This window comes from Rhinolophus sinicus, linkage group LG06 (genome assembly GCF_036562045.2).
Source record: "Rhinolophus sinicus isolate RSC01 linkage group LG06, ASM3656204v1, whole genome shotgun sequence".
Taxonomy (NCBI): Eukaryota; Metazoa; Chordata; class Mammalia; order Chiroptera; family Rhinolophidae; genus Rhinolophus; species Rhinolophus sinicus.
This window is the reverse complement of record NC_133756.1, coordinates 111,937,173-111,963,472: the sequence shown is the minus strand read 5'-3', so window position 1 is coordinate 111,963,472 and position 26,300 is coordinate 111,937,173. Positions and strand designations below refer to the sequence as shown.

Sequence of the window (26,300 nt, the reverse complement as noted above, 5' to 3'; positions counted from 1 at the left end):
AGCTGCTACAGAGACAGGAGTAAAACCATTTTATCAGACTCCCGCTTTGAATCACTATTCTGAGTTATTGTTTTTCCAAGCTGTATATATACACATTTCTTCAGTTTAATTCACTTATCTGATAACAGGCTCTATTTTTGCCTTGGCCTAAGTTATTTCTTGGCACAGAGTAGTTCTGGTATTAGATGAACTGGGACTCCCAAAGCAAAAGTCAATACTAGAAAATGACTGAAGTGATAGGAAGAAAAGAGCTTTTATTTTGACTCACAAGAATTTCAAGCATCAAATAATCTGGGAAATGAATTTTAGAACGTGATGCATGCAGTGAAGCTAATTCACATAATTCTCAGAGTGAACTTTATAACAAAACCCATATGTCAAAATAGCATGATGTATAACCACTTTTCTAATTATAAAATGTGTAAACAATAAAGAATGTTTAGATAATAGTGTTAATGTTTTTAGCAAGAATATATATTATATTATGTATCATACATAATATATTATATACAATGTATCAATCTTATATATACATGTACTATATATGATGTAAATATTATATATACATATAGTATATATATGGTGTAAATATTATTCCTGTATGTTATTTACACACACTATATTCCCATGTTAATGGAAAATTCTACCTGCAGGCAGTGCTAGTTAACTATCTGTTTTCAAAGGGATTGCTTTTTAATTCTTGTTCCCTTATTTCCTTTTTCCTTTCTATGTTTAGAATACACATTTCAGTCTTTCTGATCATATTAAAAATTTATATCAGAAGGGTAATTGATTGCCTAGAACAAAGGTTTTTTTTTTTCAGGAGGAATTAACTGCTCTTGTAAACACTGTGAACCAAGGGAGGAGTGTAGTTATTTCCTCAAAAAATTTGGAAAGGTTTCATGTTCTTCAGAAACAGTATCTAATCGGTTTCAGTTCTGAAAATAGCTCTGGAATACCCCTTGTTTCCTAGTCAGATGTAGTACACTTTCATATTACTCCATGAGATTATAATTGGGCTTTAAATTTCATGAAGGCCAGGCCAAGGGCCTACCAGGTTCACACTGCAAATGATATAGAGATGGACGGATGGATAACTGGGGCTTGATGTTGGTACAGAGTGCATTAGTTGCATATTCTGACGAAAGAACTGGCTCTGAAACTATCCTGGGAGAAGTTTATTTTATTTTATTGGGGAAGGGGGGGAATAGGACTTTTTTGGGGAACAGTGTGTACTTCCAAGATTTTTTTCCAAGTCAAGTTGTTTTCCTTTCAATTGTAGTTGTGGAGGGTGCAGCTCAGCTCCAGGTCCAGTTGCCATTGTTAGTTGCAGGGGGTGCAGCCCACCATTCCTTGGATGGTTGAACTGGCAACTTTGTGGTTGAGAGCCCACGCCCCCACTGAACCATCCCAGAGGCAGCTCAGCTCAAGGTGCCCTGTTCAATCTTAGTTGCAGGGGGCGGAGCCCACCTGGACTGGACTTGAACCCGCAAACTTGTGGTTGAGAGCCCATTGGCCCAGGTGGGAATACAACTGGCAGCCTTCGATATTAGGAGCTGGGAGCTCCAACTGCCTGAGCCACCAGGCTGGCCAGGGAGAAGTTTTATACATTCATTTGTATATTTAAAACTACGGATTATCTAGTCTGTCCTGAGGATATGAAGACAAAATATTTTTGTAGTATAGCACATGAATCGATTAAGATTGCTATATCACTCGTGAGTTTTCCACATCCTTTGTGGGTACATAGATTTATCGATTTATATGCTAAGCATATATTGTTTACTCTGTGTGTAGTCTGAGGGTTACAAACAGAAGCTAAATCAGAGCTTTGAAAACTTTTTTTTTTTTAAGTGCACTTGGTGTTAAAAGGATTTAAAAATGACAGGCCGATATTTTCTATAATGAAGTTTAGCAAATTCACCTTTAAAATTATAACGAAAACTGTTAGAGGACTATTTTACCCCACCTATTTCCCTCCTTTATCTTAACTGAATAACTGAATATTATATCTGAATACCACCATTAAAAATGGTATGAAATTATAGAGATCAATAATTCGACAACATTTTTTAGATTTAAATGATAAAAGACTAGTTTTCTTCCCCTGGCTTTAGTTCTCATTCATATGCAATATCACCTTAAGAAATGAAAGATACATGTCAAAATAATCTTGTATACTTTATGTGCAGTTTATTATACATCAATTAGCATCATTTAGCAGGTTCAATAAAGCTGCTAAAAAACCTAGAACAAAACAAAAATAGATTAAAGTTCTACTTTATATGGGAGAAATAAAGAATTGCTTCATTTAATTAAGAGCGGTTACTTCTGGGGAAGAAAGTATTTCTACAGAGCCTCGTAGTCTAAAAGGACAATGGTGAAGCAAATTTTATATAATTAATACCTATTTTATTTTAGCCTACACTTAGGTTACTCTCTCTACTCAATGCAAAAAGAAAAATCTTTATTGTGTTCCGCTGCAGCTCCACGGCAGAACTATTTGACTGCTTTGAGAACTATTTCCAGCTTCCAAATAGGCTTTCAGAAGCCTGGGAAAAGAGCCTTACAAATCAAATACACATTTCCTCGTCCCCCAAACAGCGTATTCGAAGGCTGTTTCTAAGGGCACAAGATTGAGAGAGGAGCTATCAGGTTGGGGGCTGGGTGTGGCTGTTGTGAAAAACCTGTCCAGAGATCTGAGTGGGCTTCCCAAAGATCTCCAAAACCCCAGGGAAAAGCCCCCCCACCCCCCACCCCCCGACACACAACCCCCAAATAAAGACATTTTCCTGGGAATTCAATTCAAAAAAGCCGGCCTAGGTGTTTATGTTCGTGAATGTGGGAAGCAGCGCGTTAGAGTCGACTCTAGCAGCTCTTGCCAAGGTGATGGGTAAATTCGGCATCTCCCTCCCGGTCTTGGTTCCGGGAGGGACAGTGGGCCCGGCAGTTGGACCCGCCCAGGCTCTCGGGAGCACCTGAGGCTCCACACGCGACGTGGTTGGGAAAGGCCCAAAGCCTCAGCTCCCATTAGAGCCCCCCCGCTCCCTCCTGGCCGCGGCGGCGGGAGGTAGGATGATTGACGGAGCCTCTCAGTGGCTACGGCATTGCAGAAGGAGGGGCGAAGAGGGGACGACTGAGCTTTCCCCTTAAACTGGTTGGGTTGGGCCTCGGGTCCAGCCTCTCCCAGGCCTATTGGCCTCTCTGAATGGGTTGTTATGGTAACAAATGACCGAACAGTCCCTTATGAATTGACCAATGAGAGGGGCCGTCTTTTCTACCGCACCTCTGAGCGGTAGGTGTTGCGAAAGCACGGGTAGGGCCCCGAGAAGAAGGCGGTGCCAGGATGTCCTGCGGAAGAGCTGGAGGAGGGGCTCGTGACGTTACCGGAGGAGCCAATCACGCCTGCTGTTTTTCAACGGCCCCGCCCTTTTACCGCACATTTCCCCTCCCCTAGCTCATTTCGCACGACGCAGCGGTTGGGAACACAGACATTTTCGGAGCTGGAGCCGCCACTGCCGCCGCCATTTTGTGTCTGTGGAGAAAGAAGCTTCTGTAGCGGCTGGAAGTGGACGGAGAACACCCGTGAGACGGCGGCGTTTCATACCCGAGGTCCCCCCGGTGTCGTCCCCCAACCCCCCTCCGCGGTCAGCATGTGGTGAAGCCGGAGCCGCGAGAGATCCGGGGAGAGGAAGAGGAGTCGGCAGGGAGGCGGGGTATCGAGAGCGGCTTCAGCTTCAGCTGCGGCGGACCTCGGAGGGGGGCCGCGGCGCAATGTCAGAGCAGACGCCGGCCGAGGCCGGTACTGCGGGGGCCCGGGAGGACGCCTGTCGGGATTATCAGTCGTCACTCGAAGACCTGACCTTCAATAGCAAACCGCACATCAATATGCTGACCATTCTAGCCGAGGAGAACCTGCCCTTCGCCAAGGAGATCGTCTCTCTCATCGAGGCCCAAACCGCCAAGGTTTTTATACACCCCGCAGCCTCCTATTCTTCTAATACTCCCTGATTTTAGGGTCAGCCTCATCCCAGGTCTCGCTTCCATCCAAAGGGGGGACAGTGTTCCTCCTCTCCAACCCTCCCCCTCCAACTCTGGCTCGGTCTTTGGCCCAGGCTTCGAGCGTGGGCCTCTCGGGGGGGGAGGGAGTGGGGAAGATAAAGGGTGGAGTCCCACTTCCGCTCACCAACTCCTTATTTAGGCCACCGCATTGTATATCCCGACACACACGCTTTGAATAGATCCCTTTGGGGAGGGGGGACTTAAAGGCAGTTTGTGGTGTGGGGAAGTAAGAGTTAATACCATTTTAACCCCCTGGGAAGGTGGGGAGTGGTTCTTCGCCCCTTTCCCCCCAGTACCCTTTTGGGTAATTGTGTTTTGTGGGTTGGAAGGAGGTGAAGGGGGACCTGGGAGCGAGCTGTTGGTGGGTGGGAATAGGGAATTGGCCCCGAGTGGAGCAGCCGCTTGTTAGGAGCCCAACATGGCGCCTGAAAAGCACATGATGCAAAAGGGAAGAGAGAAGAATCCATTCCCTGCCAGCCAGGCAGCTGCTCACACCCGTCAGCCCCGTTTTGGGGTGGGGGCGGCTAGATACAACTTTTATTCTCCTATCGGAGTGTCTTAATTTGTCCCAAAATACGGGCAATTGGGGTCGAGGGTGGGGTTTGGGTGTGTGGGGGGGAGGAGATCTTATACAACCTGTAGGTGGAGAACTGGCCCACTGGGTAACAAGTACGTGTAGCTTTTTTTTTGAAAAGTTCAGTCCCTCCTCTTCCTTTTCTCTTTTTTCCTCCCCTCCCTGATAGTGAAGACGTGCTTTCTTCACCCCTTAACAGAAGTGGTCCTCTGCCACCCTATATTTCCCTGTAGTCCTCTTCTGTGGATTCATGTGGGAGTAATATGTCACTTAAGTTACTGTTAAACTTACGTAGTTATCATAATGAGTTTTCATAGCTTTCCAGCACTACGTTTTATTTTTCAAGCTTGTACCTATGGTTTAGTTTTTTCTAGTTGTTAGTGTTTGAAATTATCAGGATGAGCCTCCTTTTAGTAGAGTGAACCCCTTTTAAAAGGCCACTTTAACAACAACCACCGGTATACTGTTTAGAGGCGGTTTCTGTCTAGTGTAAAACTGAGTGGTCTGACTCTAATAAATGGTTTTGAAATGTGTGACTGGTATTATAAAATTTGTGAATAAAACATATAAAATATGTATTTGTCTTTTTTATTTACCTTTGTAAGGTGTAGAATCTGCTTCCAAGTCTTATTTTTATCTACGTGGTTGTGTGTTTTAAACAAAAGTCTTTAAGTGACTTGGGTTCATTCTTTAGGTTCCATCCACTCTTGGGTTAATCTGTTCACAAGATACACGGTTTCAGGTGGTCCTTTCAAACCTTACTGTAAAGAGGACAAAAAGTTTCTTTTTTTTTTTTTTTTTTTTTTTAAGGGCCCAACAAGTTTGTCATGCTCAGTCTGACAGCTGAAATACAAGTCTTCATTCTCCTTTTCCTGTGAATGTCTGTGTGAAACAGCTATTGTTCTTTTTTTAAAGTATGAGATATTTAAAAAGGAAGCATTCCTCATACGCAACATCCTTTTTATTGCTACCACAAACATTGGACATGAAAACTTAGTTTTTTGCCTTGTTAAGGCTTAACTTGACATTGAATGCCTTTTTTAAAAAACAAAACCACTTTTGTTTTTAAAAAAATAACATTGATTTTTAAAATAATTGCCTAGTATTTGGGGGATTACTAATGTTTCACAGAGCCTAATTTAGTAGCTCAGGTTGTCACTCAAAAGTTTCTTTGCTGGGTTTTAATGGATCCGGAAGACCTTCGAGAAGTGAAAAGTAAATGCTGAATATAGTGACCACATTAAAACTTGTATTTGTGTATGGCTACACAGAGTGGTGAAAATAGATGGACTATTGGCTGATAAAAGACAGCTGAAGTTTTTTGGCACACGTTTCCTGGTTATTTTTGTAAAGCCAGATTGTGGGAAAGATGTAAAAGTCACTTTGGGGAAATAACCAGGGTTGGGGTTGAGGGTGAGGGGAGGGATTTTCTGTTATTTGGTAGCAAACTGGCTGGCTTGGTTTTGTGTTTCTGGAGGTGAATGTTTGTGTCCTTATTCTCTAGCATCTCAATCAAGCATTACTAAACTTAAGGATTCACACCTATGTTGACTCTTCCCATGAGGCAGTAGTAGCGAAAAAAATAATTACAAGGATTCACTTGTACAATAAAAACTTAGCCTACTGAACAGATTTTGGTTTTAAAGAGCCTTTTCATAAGTACAACAATGACTAAAATGGTGTAAAACACGACATGGTAAGATAAAGACACAGCAATAAAGCATTTGACATAATATTTTCCCACATGCAGTGGCCTTGTGACCCGTTTTACTAGATAGTAGCGTAAAAAATTTTTCCTACAAGGTTATTCAAAGGTTTCCTTAGCCAACTTTGGTTGTTAGTAAAGGTGTTATCAGAATTAAGAGCACTTCCACACACTTGTATGGGCAATTGGTTTTGTGAAATACGGCATTGTGTACTGCAGAACTGAGCCTACCCTAGCTACAGGTAGCTGGGTAAGTGTTGTTCAGGGTTAACATTCCTGTACACATGGGATGGGTAAATGGGGGTAATTTTTTTTGTTTTTGTTTTTAAATCATGGTTGCTCCTGTGGAGTCGGATTTAACACTTAGTTTTATTTATATGGTGTGTCTTAATGCTCCTCAGCAAGTCTGAACCTGCTGATGCTTTCTGGAAACTTGCTGTGCCTTCTAAAAGCCAGTGATGGGTAGGCGTTGCCGTTGAACTGGGGCAACATTTCTTTGCTTTGGAAAGGGCCACCTGTATCAGCACCACCACACTGGCTCTGCACAAATTTAGAACCCCTGGTTTGTGCATGGCAGAGGAAAAATATTTCGATTTCGACGGAGAGTCCGTGCTGTGAAGAAAATCTTCAGGACAAATCCTGGTTTCCAGAGTCAAGTTCAACCTGATTTACATGACTCAGCGGCTGTTCCATCCAGTTTTTCTTGTATCAGTAACAACTTGCACCTTCCTGCATGTTCATGTGCAAGTTTACAAGTGTTTTTTGCCATTAACTTCTTATGTGAAGTGTACTTAACTTTCTTTATTCATTGGATTATAGAGAAGTAATCCTAATGATTTTACAGGTAACAACTTCATAGACTTTAACATATAAAATATGCTTATGGAAATTAGGGTTTCTGCCAGAAGTCTGAAAACTACTTCATTGAGTGTAGGCACATTATAAGTTAATGTGGGTCACAAAGCTTAAACTTGGATTATAGAAAATAGCCCTTCCTGCCCCTTTTGGTCACTTAAAACAGGTCTTTAACCATATGAACCTGAAAATCCATTTGAGTGTTAAGTGAGTGTACTAAAGATTAATGTTTTTCTTAATGGTGATTATGAGCTGCTTTTATATGCTCAATAAAGATCATTGTAAGTAATTGAACACTTAAAAGTTTCATAAAAGTTAATATTTAAAAGTATCAACAAAAATAGAGGTCTGTATTTTAGCTTTAAAAACTCACTTTAAAAAAGTAATTCTTTGGTGGCAATTCATTATACTAAACTTGTCAGTTTCTTTTTATTCAGGCTCCTTCCTCAGAGAAGCTTCCTGTTATGTACCTTATGGATTCTATCGTGAAAAACGTTGGACGAGAGTATCTCACTGCCTTTACTAAAAATCTAGTTGCAACATTTATTTGTGTGTTTGAAAAGGTATATATGCATTTAGAAACATTCGAATTTTTAAAAAATGTGTTCCTGATTAAATAAATACTTGTTTTTGTGTTGGGTTTTCTTGGGTGGTGAAATGTTTTATTTCTTTTGGACATTTATCAAGTATGGTAAAGTTAGTGTTTTATGTTAGATTTTGAATGCAGACTCTAGGGTTTTTACATTATCCATTCAAAAATAGATGCCTTTGTTTCTAGAATAATTTTTTTTCCTTGAGTTGGTTCATTTGATTGCAGATATGTTCCATCACTGGAATATGGGCAAAAAGATCTGAAGCTATCCAATTTCATTGTTTAGGTTTCTGGTATTAGGATGTTGGCTATTCCTATCTGGGAAAAAAGGCATAATCCTCCAGTGTGTCTCAACCTGTGATTGATGCTTGACACTTTTCTGTTTTTTTGCTGGAAGTGTTTCCTCTTGTTACTTTGTTCAAGTATGTTTTATAGGTATGTTCTAGGTATGTGTGAATGGTGGACCAGTTAATTGCCTTAGGTTATACTGGAAATATTTCTTAACCCCCTTAGTGTTTAGAAGAAAGGCTTGTTTATTTTCTATACCTAGCGATTGTACATTCCTTCCATGATGTACTGGAAATTTGGTACAGTATTATGTTGGGGAAGACAGGATTTGGTGGATTATCTTCCTCTCAGGCATTATCTTTCACACTGAGCAAAAGGGCATTTATGAGATACTTAGGTTGAAAGATTGTTTCCTAACATAAAACATTGGTAGTTCTTATATTCTATAGATAATACCTGTTGTGTTTGGAGAAATCTTACAGTTGTCAGGCTTGGAGAATTGGGATTATTTTGAAAGAACTAGTATCAGATTCTGTTTGTTAGAACAGAAAATGTGTAGCTGCTACTTGAATAATTTTTTTTCATTTAAGTTATTTGAGAAAAGAAATACCAAGTAAGTATATGTAGAAGAAATTTGGAAAGCTATGTTTCAAATATAGGAGCTTGTTAATTAGTATATTGTAGACCCTTGCTAAATACTGATTACCTGAGGCTGTAGTCTTAAGAAGTTCACTTTGCATTATAGAAGTTGGGGAGCTAAACCAATCTCTTGGTTTCAGTTTGTCAGTATGTTCAAATGTGACTGGGCCTCAACACTACAGTTGATGAAAATGACCTTGTAGTAAATATAGTTATCTAAATACTTGAATACAGTCAAGGCTTTATTATCCTAAAGTTAAAATATCTAATAAAGTTTTCCTAAGTACTAGGTTTCTCTGATGGGTAATTTTAAAAATACTGTTCATATTATGCTCATTATACGTGTAAGCAGATAAGTTATCTAATACTAAAGCTCATCAGTGGGTAAAATTTTGTGAATTTTAGTTAGGGTGCCTTCCATGCCACAAATACCTTGTTCATAGGTACCAACTATATTGAATTGCAGAGGATTGGTTAGTGGTCTAGTTTTGCCTTAATTTTAACTTTGTACTGCCATGTAAATAACTTTAAAATTTAAGCCATCAGGTAAACTTTTCTAGTTTTATATTTTTGTCCAGAGTAAGAGTGACATTAGGAATGCTATACGAAGCCCTAAAATTTGGAAATATTTTGTACTTTTTTTAAAAGTACAGACTGGCCTAGTTGTTGACTTTCATGAAGACTAGGTGATACTGACTTTAATTTTTCTAAATTTTTTTTTTGAGGGAGAAATTTATTAATTTTGCAAACCAAATATATCTTGAATAAATTATTACTGTTGTATATGAATGAGCAGAATGTGTTATATGTGAAGTAGAACAGAGATTGATGTAGCTTTATATTTAATATCTAAAACATTCTATAGTAACTTAACAAGCCATAGAACTGTTCTGTTGTTCTAGGTGGATGAAAATACTAGAAAAAGTTTATTTAAGTTACGTTCCACATGGGATGAAATATTCCCATTGAAGAAACTTTATGCCCTGGATGTCAGAGTCAATTCGTTAGATCCTGCTTGGCCTATTAAACCTCTACCCCCCAATGTGAATACATCTAGCATCCATGTGAATCCTAAATTTTTAAATAAATCGGTAAGTTTTACATGAATGGTGTATAACTAATACTTTTAACTATCAAATTTCTTGCCAGAAAGAAATACCAAGAATAATACCCTGTGCTAAATCAGTTAAAAATTTTTTTCCTTCGGGTTCACGGTGCATTTAAAAATACATTCTCCTTGTTTAGGTGTTACATAATATACTTAATTTTGATTTTAAATTCCTGAAAAATTTGTGTGTTTAACTATGGTCCATTTAAAATTACGGATAGTATTTATAAAGAGATAAGCTAATAATTTTTAGTTCCCTCTTAGCTTCCTTTTTAGCTGTGATATTTTTTAACAAATTACTTTCTTTTATAGCCCGAAGAGCCTTCAACGCCTGGCACAGTGGTCAGTTCCCCTAGCATCTCCACTCCTCCAATTGTTCCTGATATACAAAAGAATCTTACCCAAGAACAACTAATAAGGCAGCAGTTACTGGCAAAACAAAAACAGTTGTTAGAACTTCAGCAGAAAAAGCTGGAGCTTGAACTAGAGCAAGCTAAGGCACAACTGGTAAGTAGAGGAAATTTGCATTTTAAATATTTTAAACCTGTTCTTCCCATAGAGAAGTAATTATTTTGTCTTTCAATTGTATTGACATGTTGATTTTATTCAGTGTGTTTTCCCACTTGTATTTTGCAAATTATGGTGTTTATTAGCAAATTTTTGTATTGTAAAACTCACTTGAATGTAAACTACACTATTTTCTTTCAAATACTTTTCTGTGGGATTGCTATCTTATAAGATAGTACCTTAGTTTTGTTAACAATTATGTGCAGTTAATATCAGTCCCAGTAATGTCGGTGTGTTGTGAATGATTTTGCAGAGTCTTGAAACTTTTTTGTGCTTATGCTTCAAGAGCAGAAATCAGGTTCCTAGAAACCTACAAAAGAAAAGCCATCACAAACTGAAGGAGTCTAGGAAGATTACACATTGATATGCATGAATGACCTTATACCAAGTTATTTTCCGTAGCACTTGAACTTATTTGAGAGTGAAGGAGGTATAGGCAGGTTGAGTTTTATAAGTCATTAACAGTGCCACTTTAGGAGTAACTAAATTTTATAACAGAATTTAGCTGAAATAACTGACTGTTGTGCAGCTGGAGCACAGTGATTTATTTAGCAGTTTCTTAGTAGTAATCTGGCTAGAATCCTAAATAATTGGGAAGAGGGAGGATTTTTTTTTTCATTCTACGTAGAGATTATATTATAAACCCCCAAAATAAAAAACTAAGAAATAACGGGCCACATCATGAACTTTCTCTTTTCACTTTAATCTTCACTTAACCATGAGAAGTATGCAATGCATATACAGTATTGAATAAATGGATTTCATTCAGTTTAATAAAGCATTATATTCTTTAGGTTTCAGCTTCTGACAATCTGCATATTTTACAGCATTAACATGAGCGTTTATTTTGTATTTCAGGCAGTTTCTCTTAGTGTTCAGCAGGAGACATCCAACTTAGGTCCTGGATCTGCACCATCCAAATTACATGTTTCACAAATTCCCCCTATGGCGGTTAAAGCTCCCCATCAGGTTCCTGTGCAACCCGAGAAAAGCCGTCCAGGTCCATCCTTACAAATGCAAGATTTGAAAGGTACTAACCGGGATCCCCGTCTTAATAGGATGAGTCAGCATTCTTCTCATGGAAAAGATCAGAGTCACAGAAAAGAATTCCTAATGAACACATTGAACCAATCTGATACTAAAACAAGTAAAACTGTACCCTCTGAAAAACTGAATTCCTCCAAACAAGAAAAAAGTAAATCAGGTGAAAAAATAACCAAGAAAGAACTTGACCAATTAGATTCTAAATCTAAATCTAAATCACCATCACCTTTAAAAAACAAATTATCCCACACAAAAGACTTGAAAAATCAAGAATCTGAAAGCACGAGGGTGTCTGATATGAGCAAGAGAGATCCAAGATTAAAAAAACATCTTCAGGATAAAACCGATAGCAAAGAAGATGATATAAAAGAGAAGAGAAAAACTGCAGAGAAAAAGGATAAAGATGAGCATATGAAATCATCTGAACACAGACTGGTTGGAAGTAGAAATAAAATCATTAATGGCATTGTACAAAAACAGGATTCAATACCAGAAGAATTGGAAAAACAGGGAACAAAACCAGGAAGATCGAGTAATAGAAAGCGATCAAGATCGCGATCACCCAAATCTCGATCACCAATTATACATTCTCCAAAGAGAAGAGATAGGCGGTCACCCAAACGAAGGCAAAGGAGTATGTCTCCAACCTCGACACCCAAAGTTGGGAAGATTCGCCAATCAGGAATTAAGCAGTCACATATGGAAGAATTTGTGCCACCTTCCAGGGATGAAAGAAATGCTAAGAGAAGTACTAAACAGGATGTTCGAGATCCAAGGCGAATAAAAAAGAGTGAAGAGGAACGACCACAAGAAACTGCAAATCAGCATTCTACAAAGTCAGGCTCTGAACCAAAGGAGAATGTAGAAAATTGGCCAAGTTCCAAGTCTAGTAAACGATGGAAACCTGGTTGGGAAGAAAATAAAAGGTAGGATGTTCACATTTTTAATCAAGTAGAATAATGTTTACATTTTAAAATATAGCGTAAACTTAAAAATTGGGTAATGCTCATTGGGTGCTATGATTAATGTTTTATTTCTCCATTTAATTCTTATAACCCCATATGTTAAATACCATTATTATTTCTATTTGACAGATAAGGAAACAAGTTTCAAAAGCTTAACTAATCTACCTTAGGCTATATAACCAGGATGTGTAAGAAGCAGAATTTATATCTTATTTTCCTGACTTCAGATCTTGTGTTCTTAAGCATTTAATTAACTTTTATGATTATATAGATTCATTTTAACCAGATGCTTTGAAAAGGATCCTTAAATATGGTCCTGAGTATTTAAAAAAATTTGAAATAACATACTGCTTTTATGGTTTCAGCTTACAACAGGGTGATGAACATAGTAAATCTCCTCATCTAAGGCATAGGGAAAGCTGGTCAAGCTCTAAAGGAATATTGTCGCCACGAACCCCAAAGCAACAGCATCGATTAAGTGTAGATGCCAATCTTCAGATTCCTAAAGAGTTAACTCATGCAAACAAAAGAGAATTACTTCAAAAGGTAGTTACCCACGATCCCATGTAATCATTATTCTCCTTTGTCTAAGTTCTGTAAGTACTTTTTATATTTAAAATACTTGATTTCTTTTTATCATCCTATGCAGACGAGTGAACGTTTAGCATCTGGTGAAATTACACAGGATGAGTTCCTTGTTGTTGTGCATCAAATTCGACAGCTATTTCAGTATCAAGAAGGTAAACATAGATGCAATGTACGGGATAGTCCTACAGAAGAAAATAAAGGTGGATTAAAAAAGAAACCTCTCTTATCTGATGCTGAATTAACCTACTATGAACATAAAGCAAAACTGAAAAGGACACAGGTTCAGCATTCATTTCCAAGACTTGATCTCTTAGATCCTGATATTTTTGACTACCCTTTGACTGATGCCTTGTTGTCTGGAATAGAATGTGAGCCATCCAAAAGTAAACATGCAAGTAGGAATAGTGGAGCGCAGTTTGACAGAAAAGAACAATTTAGTGAAAGAGCAAGACGTCTTTCTCCTATATCTGGGAGTCGTACTTATGCTGAGAATCTTGCACCCCATGAGGGCCGGAGAAGACATGACGAGCAAGTCTCTGCTAAAGGTAGAAAGTTAAATCAGATTATGCCTATTGAATCACACAGCAGTGAAGGGAAAATGAACAAGCTAAGTGGGGATGTAACTTTGTTACTGTTCAGACTACCTTTTTGTTTGTTTAGATTTGTTTTTTTCCCTCAGAGGGAAGGGAGCCAATATTTATAAGGCCAACTGTGTGTCAGGTACTTTACTAGGTCCTTTATATATGTAATCTGATTTAATTCTCACAACAACCCAATGAAATGTGTATTATCGCCATTTTACAGATAGGAAACAAGACCAGAGAGGTTAAATAACTTGCTCTCAAAGTCAAATAAGTTGGCAAAATGGGGATTTTTTTTTTTTAACCCGAGTGTGTCTACCCTAGAGGGCATCCTCTTTCTTACCTGCTGCTTGATGCTGTCTTTTCCTTCCCCTCTAGTAAAGTGAGATAGTTATGGACATTTTTTGGATAAACATTTACATGAATATAGAAAGATTTTAAGATAATTTGATATAAATTCAGATTCTGGGAAAATAATTTTTTTTCTTTTTAAAAGGTGTACGAGAAGAGCAGAGATCACCATTCAATGATCGTTTTCCACTTAAGCGACCTAGATACGAAGATTCAGATAAACCATTTGTAGATAGCCCTGCTTCACGATTCGCCGGCCTTGATACAAATCAGCGACTTACAGCTTTAGCTGAAGACAGACCATTATTTGATGGACCTAGTAGGCCTTCAGTACCAAGAGATGGCCCAACCAAGATGATTTTTGAAGGACCTAATAAATTAAGCCCTAGAATTGATGGACCTCCCACACCAGGTTCTCATCGGTTTGATGGGTCACCTGGACAAATGGGGGGAGGTGGCCCTTTGAGATTTGAAGGGCCACAAGGTCAGCTAGGAGGTGGGTGTCCTTTGAGATTTGAAGGTCCTCCAGGACCAGTAGGGACACCTCTGCGGTTTGAGGGGCCAATTGGTCAAGCAGGAGGAGGTGGTTTTCGGTTTGAAGGTTCCCCTGGTCTGAGGTTTGAGGGATCTGCAGGTGGTCTGCGATTTGAAGGACCAGGGGGCCAGTCTGTGGGTGGTCTCAGATTTGAGGGACATCGGGGTCAACCTGTGGGTGGTCTCAGGTTTGAGGGACCTCATGGTCAGCCTGTGGGTGGACTTAGATTTGATAATCCCCGAGGTCAGCCTGTAGGTGGACTTAGATTTGAGGGGGGTCATGGTCCATCAGGGGCTGCAATTAGGTTTGATGGACCTCATGGTCAGCCAGCAGGTGGGATCAGATTTGAGGGCCCTTTGCTACAGCAGGGAGTTGGAATGAGGTTTGAGGGCCCGCATGGTCAGTCAGTAGCTGGTCTAAGGTTTGAAGGACAACATAACCAACTTGGTGGGAACCTTAGGTTTGAGGGTCCACATGGTCAACCAGGGGTTGGGATCAGGTTTGAGGGACCTTTAGTCCAGCAAGGAGGTGGAATGAGGTTTGAGGGTCCTGTACCAGGAGGTGGCCTGAGAATTGAAGGGCCCCTAGGTCAAGGTGGTCCAAGATTTGAAGGCTGTCATGGTTTAAGGTTCGATGGACAGCCAGGTCAGCCATCACTCTTGCCAAGATTTGATGGATTACATGGTCAGCCAGGTCCTAGATTTGAAAGAACTGGTCAGCCGGGCCCACAGAGATTTGATGGACCTCCTGGACAGCAGGTTCAACCAAGATTTGATGGTGTACCTCAAAGATTTGATGGTCCACAACACCAGCAAGCATCAAGGTTTGATATTCCTCTTGGTCTTCAAGGCGCACGATTTGACAATCATCCTTCACAAAGGCTTGAATCAGTTTCTTTCAATCAGACTGGTCCATATAATGAGCCACCTGGCAATGCTTTTAATGCCCCATCCCAAGGACTGCAGTTCCAAAGACATGAACAAATATTTGATTCACCTCAAGGACCAAATTTTAATGGACCACATGGCCATGGAAACCAGAGTTTCTCAAATCCCCTTAACAGAGCTTCTGGACACTATTTTGATGAAAAGAATCTTCAGAGTTCTCAATTTGGAAACTTTGGCAATTTACCTGCTCCAATAACAGTAGGCAATATTCAGGCATCTCAACAGGTAAGTCTGTTACATTTATTCTGTTACGTTGTGTGGAGATATGAACCATTTTTAATATTACTTACTAGTGTTTGAGGAAGGTTTTTCAGGAGGTAGTTTACAGATTGGAAAGTTTTTAATGTACTCCAAAATCCCACATGCTACGGAAGTGGGAAGAGAGTCTTGGGGCTAAAAATTGCCCTTTAAATCCAAAATTGATTTGAGCTCTTCCAGGATCTAGAGAAGTCTGAATTTCTCCCCTCCTTCCTTCTCCCCCCTCTTAGCATACACACAGACTATTTTTTTAGTTCACTTCATTTTTTATTTTTTAGAGTAATTTTAAGTTCACAGCAAAATTGAGCTGCACGGTACAGAAGTTTCCCATATACTACTTGCTTCGCACATGTATAACCTCCCCATTGTTTTTTTTTGTTTTTGGCTTCAAAGCTCAAAGTGTTACACAATTGTGAGTGTGTTTTATAGATCTCTGCTACATGTAGAACTGTTGAGTCCTGATAAGCTTTAAAGTAACCAGAGAGCTTATTTTTTAGACTTTGTTTTTTAAAGAACTTTCTTAGTCTGAGTTGAACAAAGAAGAAAATCAGGTTGCCCATGCTTTTATAGTCTGTGATTCTTTTTTTCCCTCTCTTCTGACCGACTTTTCACCTCCTTTCCAGTCACTCCAGTCAAATAGAATTGTTTTGATACTAATGTCAATACAGCAAACCTATGAATTGCCTTCCAAATATATTCATTATATCACCTAAACATGTACAGTCACCTGTTGATACTCTTTTGCACTTGTTCTACATACATTTTAAAAGGCGTATGAAATAATTTTAAGCAACGTGCTTACAATTTGTCATTAATTCAGTTGATATTTATTTAATGACTACTACTGTTTGCCTGCTGAAATTCTCCTGGGATAAATTTAAATTTTTTCAGGTGCTGACACTTTTTTATTAGAACATGTTCATTTTATGCTAGTAACATTGCATGGAAGAAAATGTAAAACAAGAAGAAAGATTTTTTAAAACAAGAAAAACTGCTTTAGAAAGCAGTCTTCTGTTGATACCAATAATTTGAAAAAATAATTGTCCTGCCTAGTGAGATTTACTCTCTTGTATGTCCTTAAAAGAAGTGGTGGTGTTATTGACAGATACTCTATAATGGGACTTAATCATGTTTCCGACATAATACAGAATTGATGGGGTTTTTATTATGTACATACCACCAAAAGTTCACATGGATACTGAACCAGGCTTATAAATAGATACTTGTTTACACAGCAGCAATATGCACAAGTCTTACCTCACCCTGGGTCTGGACTGCAAATACAGTATTTGTATGCCTGTACAGTACTTGTTTCACAACTGTTTTATTTTTCAACATTTACTTGGTATCTTTTGCAACTCAAAATCTGATGGCCAAGCAGGATGATCACAAAGGAGTTCAGATTGCTGATGAAAATAGGCTTTTGACATCTGTGGTCTGGTCAGTTCTGATTTCATCACTGCTGTATACTAGCCATTATGACTATGTCCAGGTCACAGCTCTGGATGTCACGGCTTCTATTTGTAAAATAAGGCAAAGCACCAGCAGTGTAAAGTGATTTGCGTAAGGGCACACAACTAGTTGTTGGCTACCATATGCTTGCATGGTATCTGAAACTTTTCAAAGAAGCTTCACATCCATTCTCAGTGCCTTATAATTCTATGAAACGGATAAGGGAATGTATTCTTGTTTCTTTTTGTAGAAAGCTTAGAAGTGAAGTGACCCAGTCAAGTTACACTAACAAGTCTTTATTATCATAAAAACCAGGCATTATCTCTGTGAATATTTTTATATGATTAGAATGTTAAAATTTTCCTTAAATGGAAAGGATGTTCTTAAAACCAAGGTTTCTCTTAAAGGTTATGACTGGTGTTGCTCAGCCAGTACCATTTGGCCAAGGACAGCAGTTTTTACCAGTTCATCCACAAAATCCAGGAGCATTTGTTCAGAATCCTTCAGGTATGTACTTTCTGAAGTTTATGTTTTTCAAAATACAAATAATTATTGTCTTGTTGAATAGCTACCTTGTTAATTTTAGAAAATGACAGTTTTGAGAGGGTATGTATAATTTAGAGAAATTTAATCTGGGTGAAATGTTTTGTTCTCTTTCTGGGTTTGTTTACATTGTTGATAATGTGTTCACATTGATCCTATTACCACTACAGATAGTTAGCCAGGACTAGGACACCATAAAAAAGAGGGAGAATGAAACCTATTGGGTGGATGCTGGAGGGTGGGGTATGACTGACATTTGTGTTGAAGTGAAATAAATGACAAATCTCAGAAATCTCATTTTGATATTTTGAGTTTTTGTTTTGAGTGTGTGTGTGTGTGATGATCTAATAAACATTAAGTAGATAAACTTAATGGGGATATTACCTTATAAAATTGATTCATTCATATGTCTTTGTGAGCACTCAAATAATAATTGTACCCAACGTGTTGAATAGAAAAAAACTTCTGTGATTCTGTAGCCAGGATCCCTGATAAACATCTTTGTTACTGTGGGGTGAGGCATAACTATTGTTATAGGGGATGTGAGGGCTTGAAAAATGAATTTTAGTTTTAATATGTGAAAAATGGGAAATATATAAATTATGGCGATTTATAAAATGACTGCAAAGTTAATTTATCGAGAACTAGCCTAGCCCAACCAAATAATAGCGGTACTTGCTTTATTTCTGAATCTTCAGAAACATGCTCTAGCGTGGCACTCACTGTTCAGTTTACAAAGTTACCAAATAATAGCGGTACTTGCTTTATTTCTGAATCTTCAGAAACATGCTCTAGCATGGCACTCACTGTTCAGTTTACAAAGTTAGGGAGTTGTCCAAAACTTCCGAAGTAATGAGGTCCTAGCCACGCCCCAGTTTATGCATTAGTGCTTAAACTGTGTCATCATAAGTAATTCAGTTAATATGACAGCTTTTTATTTTTAATTTCTAGGTTGACAATTAGGATTAATTATTTTTTATGTTTTTATCATTGTAATGAAAAGGGAAGGAAAGAATTTGGGATCTAAAGTCAGAAGACCAGGGTTAGAATCTTTACTCTGTTGCTTTATAGGTGGGCAGGATATAAGCAGATACACTTTCTGGGGTTCAGTTTCTTCCTCTGTAGATAGAATATGCTAAAAGTCAGTATTTGCCTGGGAATTTTTTTTTAAAGAGAATCAAATGAGATCGTATATGCAAAAGTGCTTTGTATCTTGTAAAGTGCTATATTAATGGACTTTCCTTTAGGATTCACTTTTTCTTTTTGAGAGGATTTGTTGTAATGGGGTTGGTGGCATGAGATAGTGTGCAAATACTGCAAATTTTCTTTTTCTAAACATTGTATATAGTGCCAAATACCTCAATGCCTTACAAATACCCATTTAATCCTCATAATAACCTTAGATAGGAACAATTATTACCCTTTTACAGGTAAAGGAAACTGAGGCACAGAGAAGCAACTTGATCATGTCACACAACTAGAACAATTTTTAATTAGAATCCTAGGAATCTGGTTCCATAGTTCATGCTTTTGATCACTAAATTTGGCTATCTCCGCAGACATGTGAATAGCTAGTTATGATTCTTAATTAAGACATATAAATAGCTAATTGTACTGAAATGTAAATGTTAAACTAATGGTGAAATACGATTATAATTGACTATTGAGGTTTGATTTGTTCGTTCATTCGTGTGTTCAGACACTTCAGCAGACATTAATTAGCCTACTGTGTCCAAGGCACTGTGCTAAGTGTAAAGAGTGTGCGGTGGTTAAAGGCAGGGATTATGTGTATTGTGGATGCAAATTGAATTTCTGCCATGAAGAGGAATTTTTTGTGGTTCAGGACTTTTTGTAGAGGTGTGCTGAGATGCATAATAGTGACATACAAATCATTGAAAATAGTATTTTTATAATTGAGTTAATGAATTATAAGATTAGTGCTTAGCAAAATATGCAATTGGATTGATTCCTCACCAGTGAGTTTAAGGACAAGATTGTTATCCTTGCCTCACGTATTCAAATTACTGATGCTTTAGTAAACCTCACACCTGTTCAGCAATAGCCTGAGCTGCTTTGCAAGGGCAATAATTCAGCAAAGGTCAGAGGGGCAGGTATACTGTGAGCCACATGGCTCATCTCCCTGCATTTGGGGGCAGTTATAGGAGAAGTACTTCCACTTAGGCTTTAGGTATTTATTTTCCTAGAAATCTGTACTAAGAGATGGTGATCTACTTCATCTATACAAAACTGCCTTTTCCAATATGGTTAGAAGATGAGGAATAGAAAATTAGAAAGGTAGAGAGTTGAACTAGAGGTGGTGTGCTGCTTCACATAGAAGGGAGTACGAGTGTAAAGTATCAGTGTTTCCAATTATTTGTCCTCGAATGTAATTTTTAATAGATGGTTTGTTTACCTGAACAGTTCATTTTAGTAGCTTTTGAGATAATTTACACTCATCCTGAACAAAAGTTTGTAAAATTTCTTGTTGATAGGGTATCTTGAATAAAAACTTTGGAAAATGCTTAATATAATTTGTATCTTTAAGTTCTACTTTCACTTTAAGAGTGTTATTTTTTTAAAGGAGCTCTTCCGAAGCCATACCCTGATAATCATCTCAGTCAGGTGGATGTAAATGAATTATTTTCAAAACTGCTAAAAACAGGAATTCTCAAATTGTCCCAACCTGATTCAGCTACAACACGTAAGTATGTTTCCATACTTCATGTCAACAAAGCTCTGTTAAATTATGAAAATATATGATATGATACAGTGATGTAAGTATGGTAAAAGTTCTTAGGATAATTGAATTCATAGGTATCCATTTTTTTTTTTTGAAAATCTCATAATTGGTTTATAATGAAATTCTTTTTAAATTTTCTAAGATGGAATTATTACTTCTGTAGTGGACATTGTTTCAATTGACTAACATTCCTGCAAATATCATGTGTGGCCGTTTTACTAGTTTTACTCTTAAGAGATCAGACCTCACATTACTCATCAAAGTAAAGAATTGCGTTAGGTTCTTTGGCCAGTAAATGTAAGATTAGAAGCACTGAATAGACAAGGTGGGGTTCTCTGTATGCTGTTAACACATTCCCCTATAAAGAATACATGGAGAATGGTTCTGAGAAATGGGTATGTTTCTTTTCAATTAAAGAAATAAATGAAGTTGCTGCTCAGCCTCCCCCCGAGGAGGAGGAAGATCAAAATGAAGATCAGGATGTTCCAGATCTTACCAATTTTACAATTGAAGAATTGAAACAGTATGTAATCTAATTTTCTTTCTAATTTTCTAATTTTCAAAGACTTTACTAACATTAGACATTAGTGTGGTAGTCATTTTACTCCTCTAAACTGTTTTTAAAATTTAGGAAGCCTGTTTTTTTTTAATGTAAAATACATATAATATAACGTAAACTTTAGGAGAGTTAAGAAAATTAGATTTTCCTAGTTTTTAAAAATTTTTAAAAAAATCTATTTTCACTTTATAAGTAATGCATGTTCATTGTGGAAAATTGGAAAATACAAATAAAATCAAGAAAATAAAATTACCTATAATTCCTACTTTACTGATAACCACTGTTAACATTTGATATATATCTTTTTGTAATTTTGTATTGCCTGTATAACAGTAAAAAACAAAAACATTTAAAGCTGCTTTATGGATTCATTATAACCTTGAGTACTTTCATAAAAAATAGAACAGCTAATGTTTTTCACCCTTTTAAAATCTTTTTTCAAAGTAATATTTTCACATAAAGCTTTATAATGAAAGTCTTATAATAAAGGCTTATAATAAAAAAAGATGGCATTCCTTTTCCTAGTACTACTCCTCACTCAGAGGCAAGTATTTTTTAACTCTTTTCTTTGGTTCCTGACATTTATTTCACTATTTCTTAAGATACATATTTTTCTAATTTATCATGCTTCTTGATTTATCACGTTTAGAAGTCTCTTGACTTTCTGAAAGTGATTTAGCTACCTCTACTGTTCTACTGACTTCCCCCATATAGTTATATAGCCATTTTTCATTATATCATTATTCAGTATTCGTATTATGAATCTAAATACTTGTTTGCTGTTAATAAAAAGTACTAGTGTACTGTCCTTTGCTTTATTCTGTGTAAAAAGTCATTTTGGAGTTAACAACTGCCCTATTTGTTGATTTACTTGGTCTATACAATTTTTCCAAATAAGGAGCCTAGATTTTTAAAAAAATGTTTATTGCTGACCTCGATTTCCCATTAGTCTTCTAATTTTTCTTTTTAGTTATCCATACAATTATTTCTTCTTCTGTACTTCTTTCACTGTTCTTTAGACCAGGACGGGATAATTGAGTTATTGAGAACTGCAAAGATCTGGAGAGGTGAAATCTAATTATCTGCCATATCCACCTGCTGTGTCCACCTTGATATTGACACTAGTCTAAGAACAGGCCAACTATTACCTTATTAGTTAGCAGATGGTCATTCCATTTTTAGCTGGGAGGAAGTAAGTAACTGGGCCAGGCCTGTCAATAAGAGGACAGACTTTATGTTCAACATTTACCAAAGTTCGGGAAAAGAGGGTCAATGATATACTATTAGAGAATAATATTGATCTTTGGGTATTGATAGCCAGCTCTTGGCTAAAACATTATTTTGTCACATAATAATGGCTTCCCCTTTATTAAAATGGGGAAAATTGAAATGTTTGTAACTGCCTTTTTTTGTTTATTAAGCCATGTTATCAAAACTAAAGATTATTTCTTTTTTTTTTCTCAAAATAGACGTTATGACAGTGTTATAAATCGACTGTACACTGGTATTCAGTGTTACTCTTGTGGAATGAGGTTTACAACATCACAGACAGATGTATACGCAGATCACTTGGACTGGCATTATCGGCAAAATAGAACTGAAAAAGATGTTAGCAGAAAAGTCACTCATAGACGTTGGTACTACAGTTTAACAGTACGTAATCCCTATGCCTCTGAACTGGCTTTTAGCTTTTAAATTACATCATTCTAAAAGTGTAGTAAATAATTGCTGAGAGCTAACTTGTGAGTTTTTTGAATAAAATTTGATTCCTAGAAAATAAATTTGCACAGTATGTATTTGCTTTTTGTTGAGATTAGAGTAGGACACAGGTATTCTTCTAGGTCTAAAATTCCAAGTTGCTATGACTGACTTTTTAAAAAAAATTATACATAAAATTTATCTTGTTTAAATTAGTTGTGACTGTAGAGGTAATGGAAAATTAAGATTTTAATTGTTAATTCGTTGCTTTATGTTGTCTGTTAAGGGGCTCAAAGAGGAACGTATAGTTTTAAATAATAAATTATATTGTATAAGAATGTACCTTTACCTTTAAATGACTATATTGAAGATATGCAGTATAAGTTTAGAAACAAGTGAAAATATTCTTCTTGAAACAACTTTTCAGGACTGGATAGAATTTGAGGAAATAGCAGATCTTGAAGAACGCGCCAAGAGTCAGTTTTTTGAAAAGGTGCACGAAGAAGTTGTGCTCAAAACGCAGGAGGCTGCTAAAGAAAAGGAGTTCCAGAGTGTGCCTGCAGGGCCAGCGGGCGCAGTTGAGGTAAGAGAAGAATGTTAAATATTCTATACCCGTCATGTCCTTCACTTTATTTACATCCCTCTTTCAGTGAGTTTAAGATCTCTTATAAGCTCTGTTCTTCAGTTGTACTCTATGATCTGGCTATGGGTTTTATAACCATTTAGTTACGTAATACTGGTGATCAACAGCAGTGAAATGTTAACTATTTTTACAATGTAAGAATGCAAAATCCTTAGGACTTATTTTTTATCTGTATATAATGAACAGTTTAACCTTTTAAAAAACTCTTAAGCCTTCTTACACTTCACAAAATGTTTTAACTTATTGGGATTAAATGTGTTCTATTATTAAATTTCATTTTATATGATTCTATTTTAGAGTTGTGAAATCTGTCAAGAACAATTTGAACAATACTGGGACGAAGAAGAGGAGGAATGGCATTTAAAAAACGCTATCAGAGTAGATGGAAAGGTAATTTTCAGTCTTTATAAGGAAGTTTTAAGATTAGTTTTTTTTTTCCTCCACTCTGAAAATGTTTTTGTTTCTTGGTTTTAATAAAAAAAAAAGATATTTCTAAGGTATTGGAATTTAGAGTCAGTGTTTGAGTTGGAAGGGATCTTAGTAGTCATCTGGTTCTGTACTCATTTTATGTAAGAGGTTGCATAACTAGTTAATGATAAACCCAGAACTAGGTCTTCTGCATCTAGTCTTCTTTCTGCCTAACCACACTATTTTGATTCTGAATTTATATGTCATCATCAAAAATGTTACTGTCTTGAAAACATACATTATCTACTTAAATGTAGAAAGCCAAGTTCAAAGAAGAATCGGAATGAAAAATTTTTATCCAGTTTTGTGACCAAATGATTTTCGTCTCCTTTCTAAAGATTAGAAATAAATATGCATGAATATGTACTTACTTTTTTCTTTTTACTTCAGATTTATCATCCATCATGTTATGAAGATTATCAAAATGTAAGTTTTTGGGTCACTGTTGTCATTTACATTAATAAATTTTGTTATTGTAATCTTGATATTGAGCTGTTTTTGTTTTGATACAGCATTTAGGTTCACTAAATATTGGTGCTAGATTGGTAGACTGATTTAAATTTTGAAATTACTGTATTATTTGCGTTCTATTCACTTGAAACTAGAGCACTAGTCCTACAGAAATGTGAAGGAAACTGAAAAAGATGAGAAGGATCATGATGGGAATAGGTTCAGGAGTTATGGGTAGCATTTACTGCTTTTTTTCCCCTTACATACGCCACTTAGCCATGTAATATAGGAGTAATTTTTAAATGATCACACATGAAATCTGAAAAAGACATCAGTCTGTTGCCCTTAGAAATTCAAATTTTCTATTTGTAGTGACCTTTTTTTTTTTTTTAAAACCAAACAATGGAACACAATGCCTTTCAAAGAATGTTTCATGGGTTCAAGAGGCAGTTTGGTAGATATATTTAGGTCATCAAAAGACTAAACTTTCTAGGATGTTTTGAGGGTTTGTGGGGATTTTTAAAAATCCTCAGAGAATTTGAAATTAGTCACAAAAATCCCAGGATATATGTAGGGATTACCATCTAGGTGGGCTTAAATATAGAAGCAGTCTAATCAACTTCTTTTGGCCTTTTTTTGGTTGCTGCTGTTCTTAGCTTAGCTCATTGCTGAGTACACATTAAATGCTTAATATACATTTTATTACTTGGCAGCCTTTATGGCATGTTGTGTAGGGAAGCAGGTATTTTAGTTGCACTTGGCATGCTTCTTTGCCCATACAGTGGTCTTACAAAATTAAATGTATTTAATGTGATAACTTTTGAACTTTAATCAGTACTTATAGGGCTTTTCATTTTGTAGACATCTTCATTTGATTGTACACCATCTCCCAGCAAGACACCAGTTGAAAACCCCTTGAACATTATGTTGAACATTGTCAAAAACGAATTGCAGGAACCTTGCGAAAGTCCCAAAGTTAAGGAAGAACAAGTTGATAACCCACCATCTTGTACAGAGGAAAGCATAGCAACACCCACTGAAATTAAAACAGAAAATGATACAGTCAAGTCAGTTTAAATAAAGTGAGAAAGGTATGTTTTTCTTTTTTAAAAAAGCTGCTGTTGGATCTAGAAAGTGAAGAATTTTTTATGTATATATAGACATATATCTATATAAATTGTCTAGCTGAGGCAGGGCCTTCAGCTATCATTTGGTTAATAAATACATTTTAGTATTTGCATTTCCTACTGCCTGCACAGTTTCAGGTGCTTGTTGTGTGAAAGTTCTGTAGATGTGTGCAAATTTAACAAAATGAAATTGTAAGTGTAAAAATGTACGATTTTCACTTGTGAAACTGTAAATTATAAATAAAAATATTTTTGCTATCCATGGAGTGTAATATTTATGCACACCATCAAATACAGTGTTTCTGTACTTTTTATTGGGTGAAAATGGAATTTAACAGCAACCTCAACATAATATTTTTTTTCTAGTAGTTTCCCATGATTAAAGCAAAGTCTGAAGTTAGTTTAATCCTTCAAAAGAGGGTTGTGAGAGTGCTGTAGCACTTTGCTCAAATAGAAAAGCCAGATTTGAAAAAATTTTAAAAACAAAATAGGACATATTTGCATATATATATCTCCAGCTATAGAGAACCATTTAGATGTCCATTTTTGAAAAAGTATCTAATGAAGCAACTTTTATTCTTGAACTTGAGACACTGATGGCATCAAACGATTAACAAATATATTTAAGTACTAAAAGTGATTTTTTTTTTAATGACATTTTTCAAATTTGTCATGATTTATTGCAGATGAACATACTTCTATCTTAAGTTACAGGGGATCTGTAAGAATGTTCATTTGAAACATGGTTAATCTTTTTCATTTGTTGGTTTTGACTGAATTAGATGGATACCATGAGATGTTAATATTCATACATGTAATAAATAGAATGAAGAAGAAACTTTCAGTTTGTGTCTCTTTATTTCTTGAATGGCTTTAGATTGTGACTTTTTTCTTTCACCTCTTTAAAATATGAACATGGCACCTGCTATGAGCCAGGCACTCTGAGATAATCTTTTCTGCC

At 36.7% G+C, this 26,300-nt stretch overlaps 1 protein-coding gene across 2 annotated transcripts; it reads left to right on the top strand.

The window, feature by feature from the left end:
* Positions 1–3,454: 3,454 nt before the first annotated feature.
* PCF11 (PCF11 cleavage and polyadenylation factor subunit) lies at positions 3,455–26,177 on the top strand. Of its 2 annotated transcripts, none has more exons than XM_019752544.2 (16): positions 3,455–3,966; positions 7,634–7,759; positions 9,618–9,806; positions 10,136–10,330; positions 11,249–12,360; positions 12,765–12,945; positions 13,049–13,139; positions 14,065–15,626; positions 17,519–17,618; positions 20,236–20,355; positions 20,812–20,917; positions 22,423–22,606; positions 23,079–23,234; positions 23,592–23,684; positions 24,153–24,188; positions 25,074–26,177. In XM_019752544.2, the coding sequence occupies exons 1-16, from the start codon at positions 3,775–3,777 to the stop codon at positions 25,287–25,289; spliced, it is 4,659 nt and encodes a 1,552-aa protein (XP_019608103.2). In that variant the 5' UTR covers positions 3,455–3,774; the 3' UTR covers positions 25,290–26,177. The 2 variants fall into 2 exon arrangements, with proteins under 2 accessions (XP_019608103.2, XP_019608102.2); XM_019752543.2 differs by having other exon boundaries at positions 13,049–13,532.
* Positions 26,178–26,300: the final 123 nt, after the last annotated feature.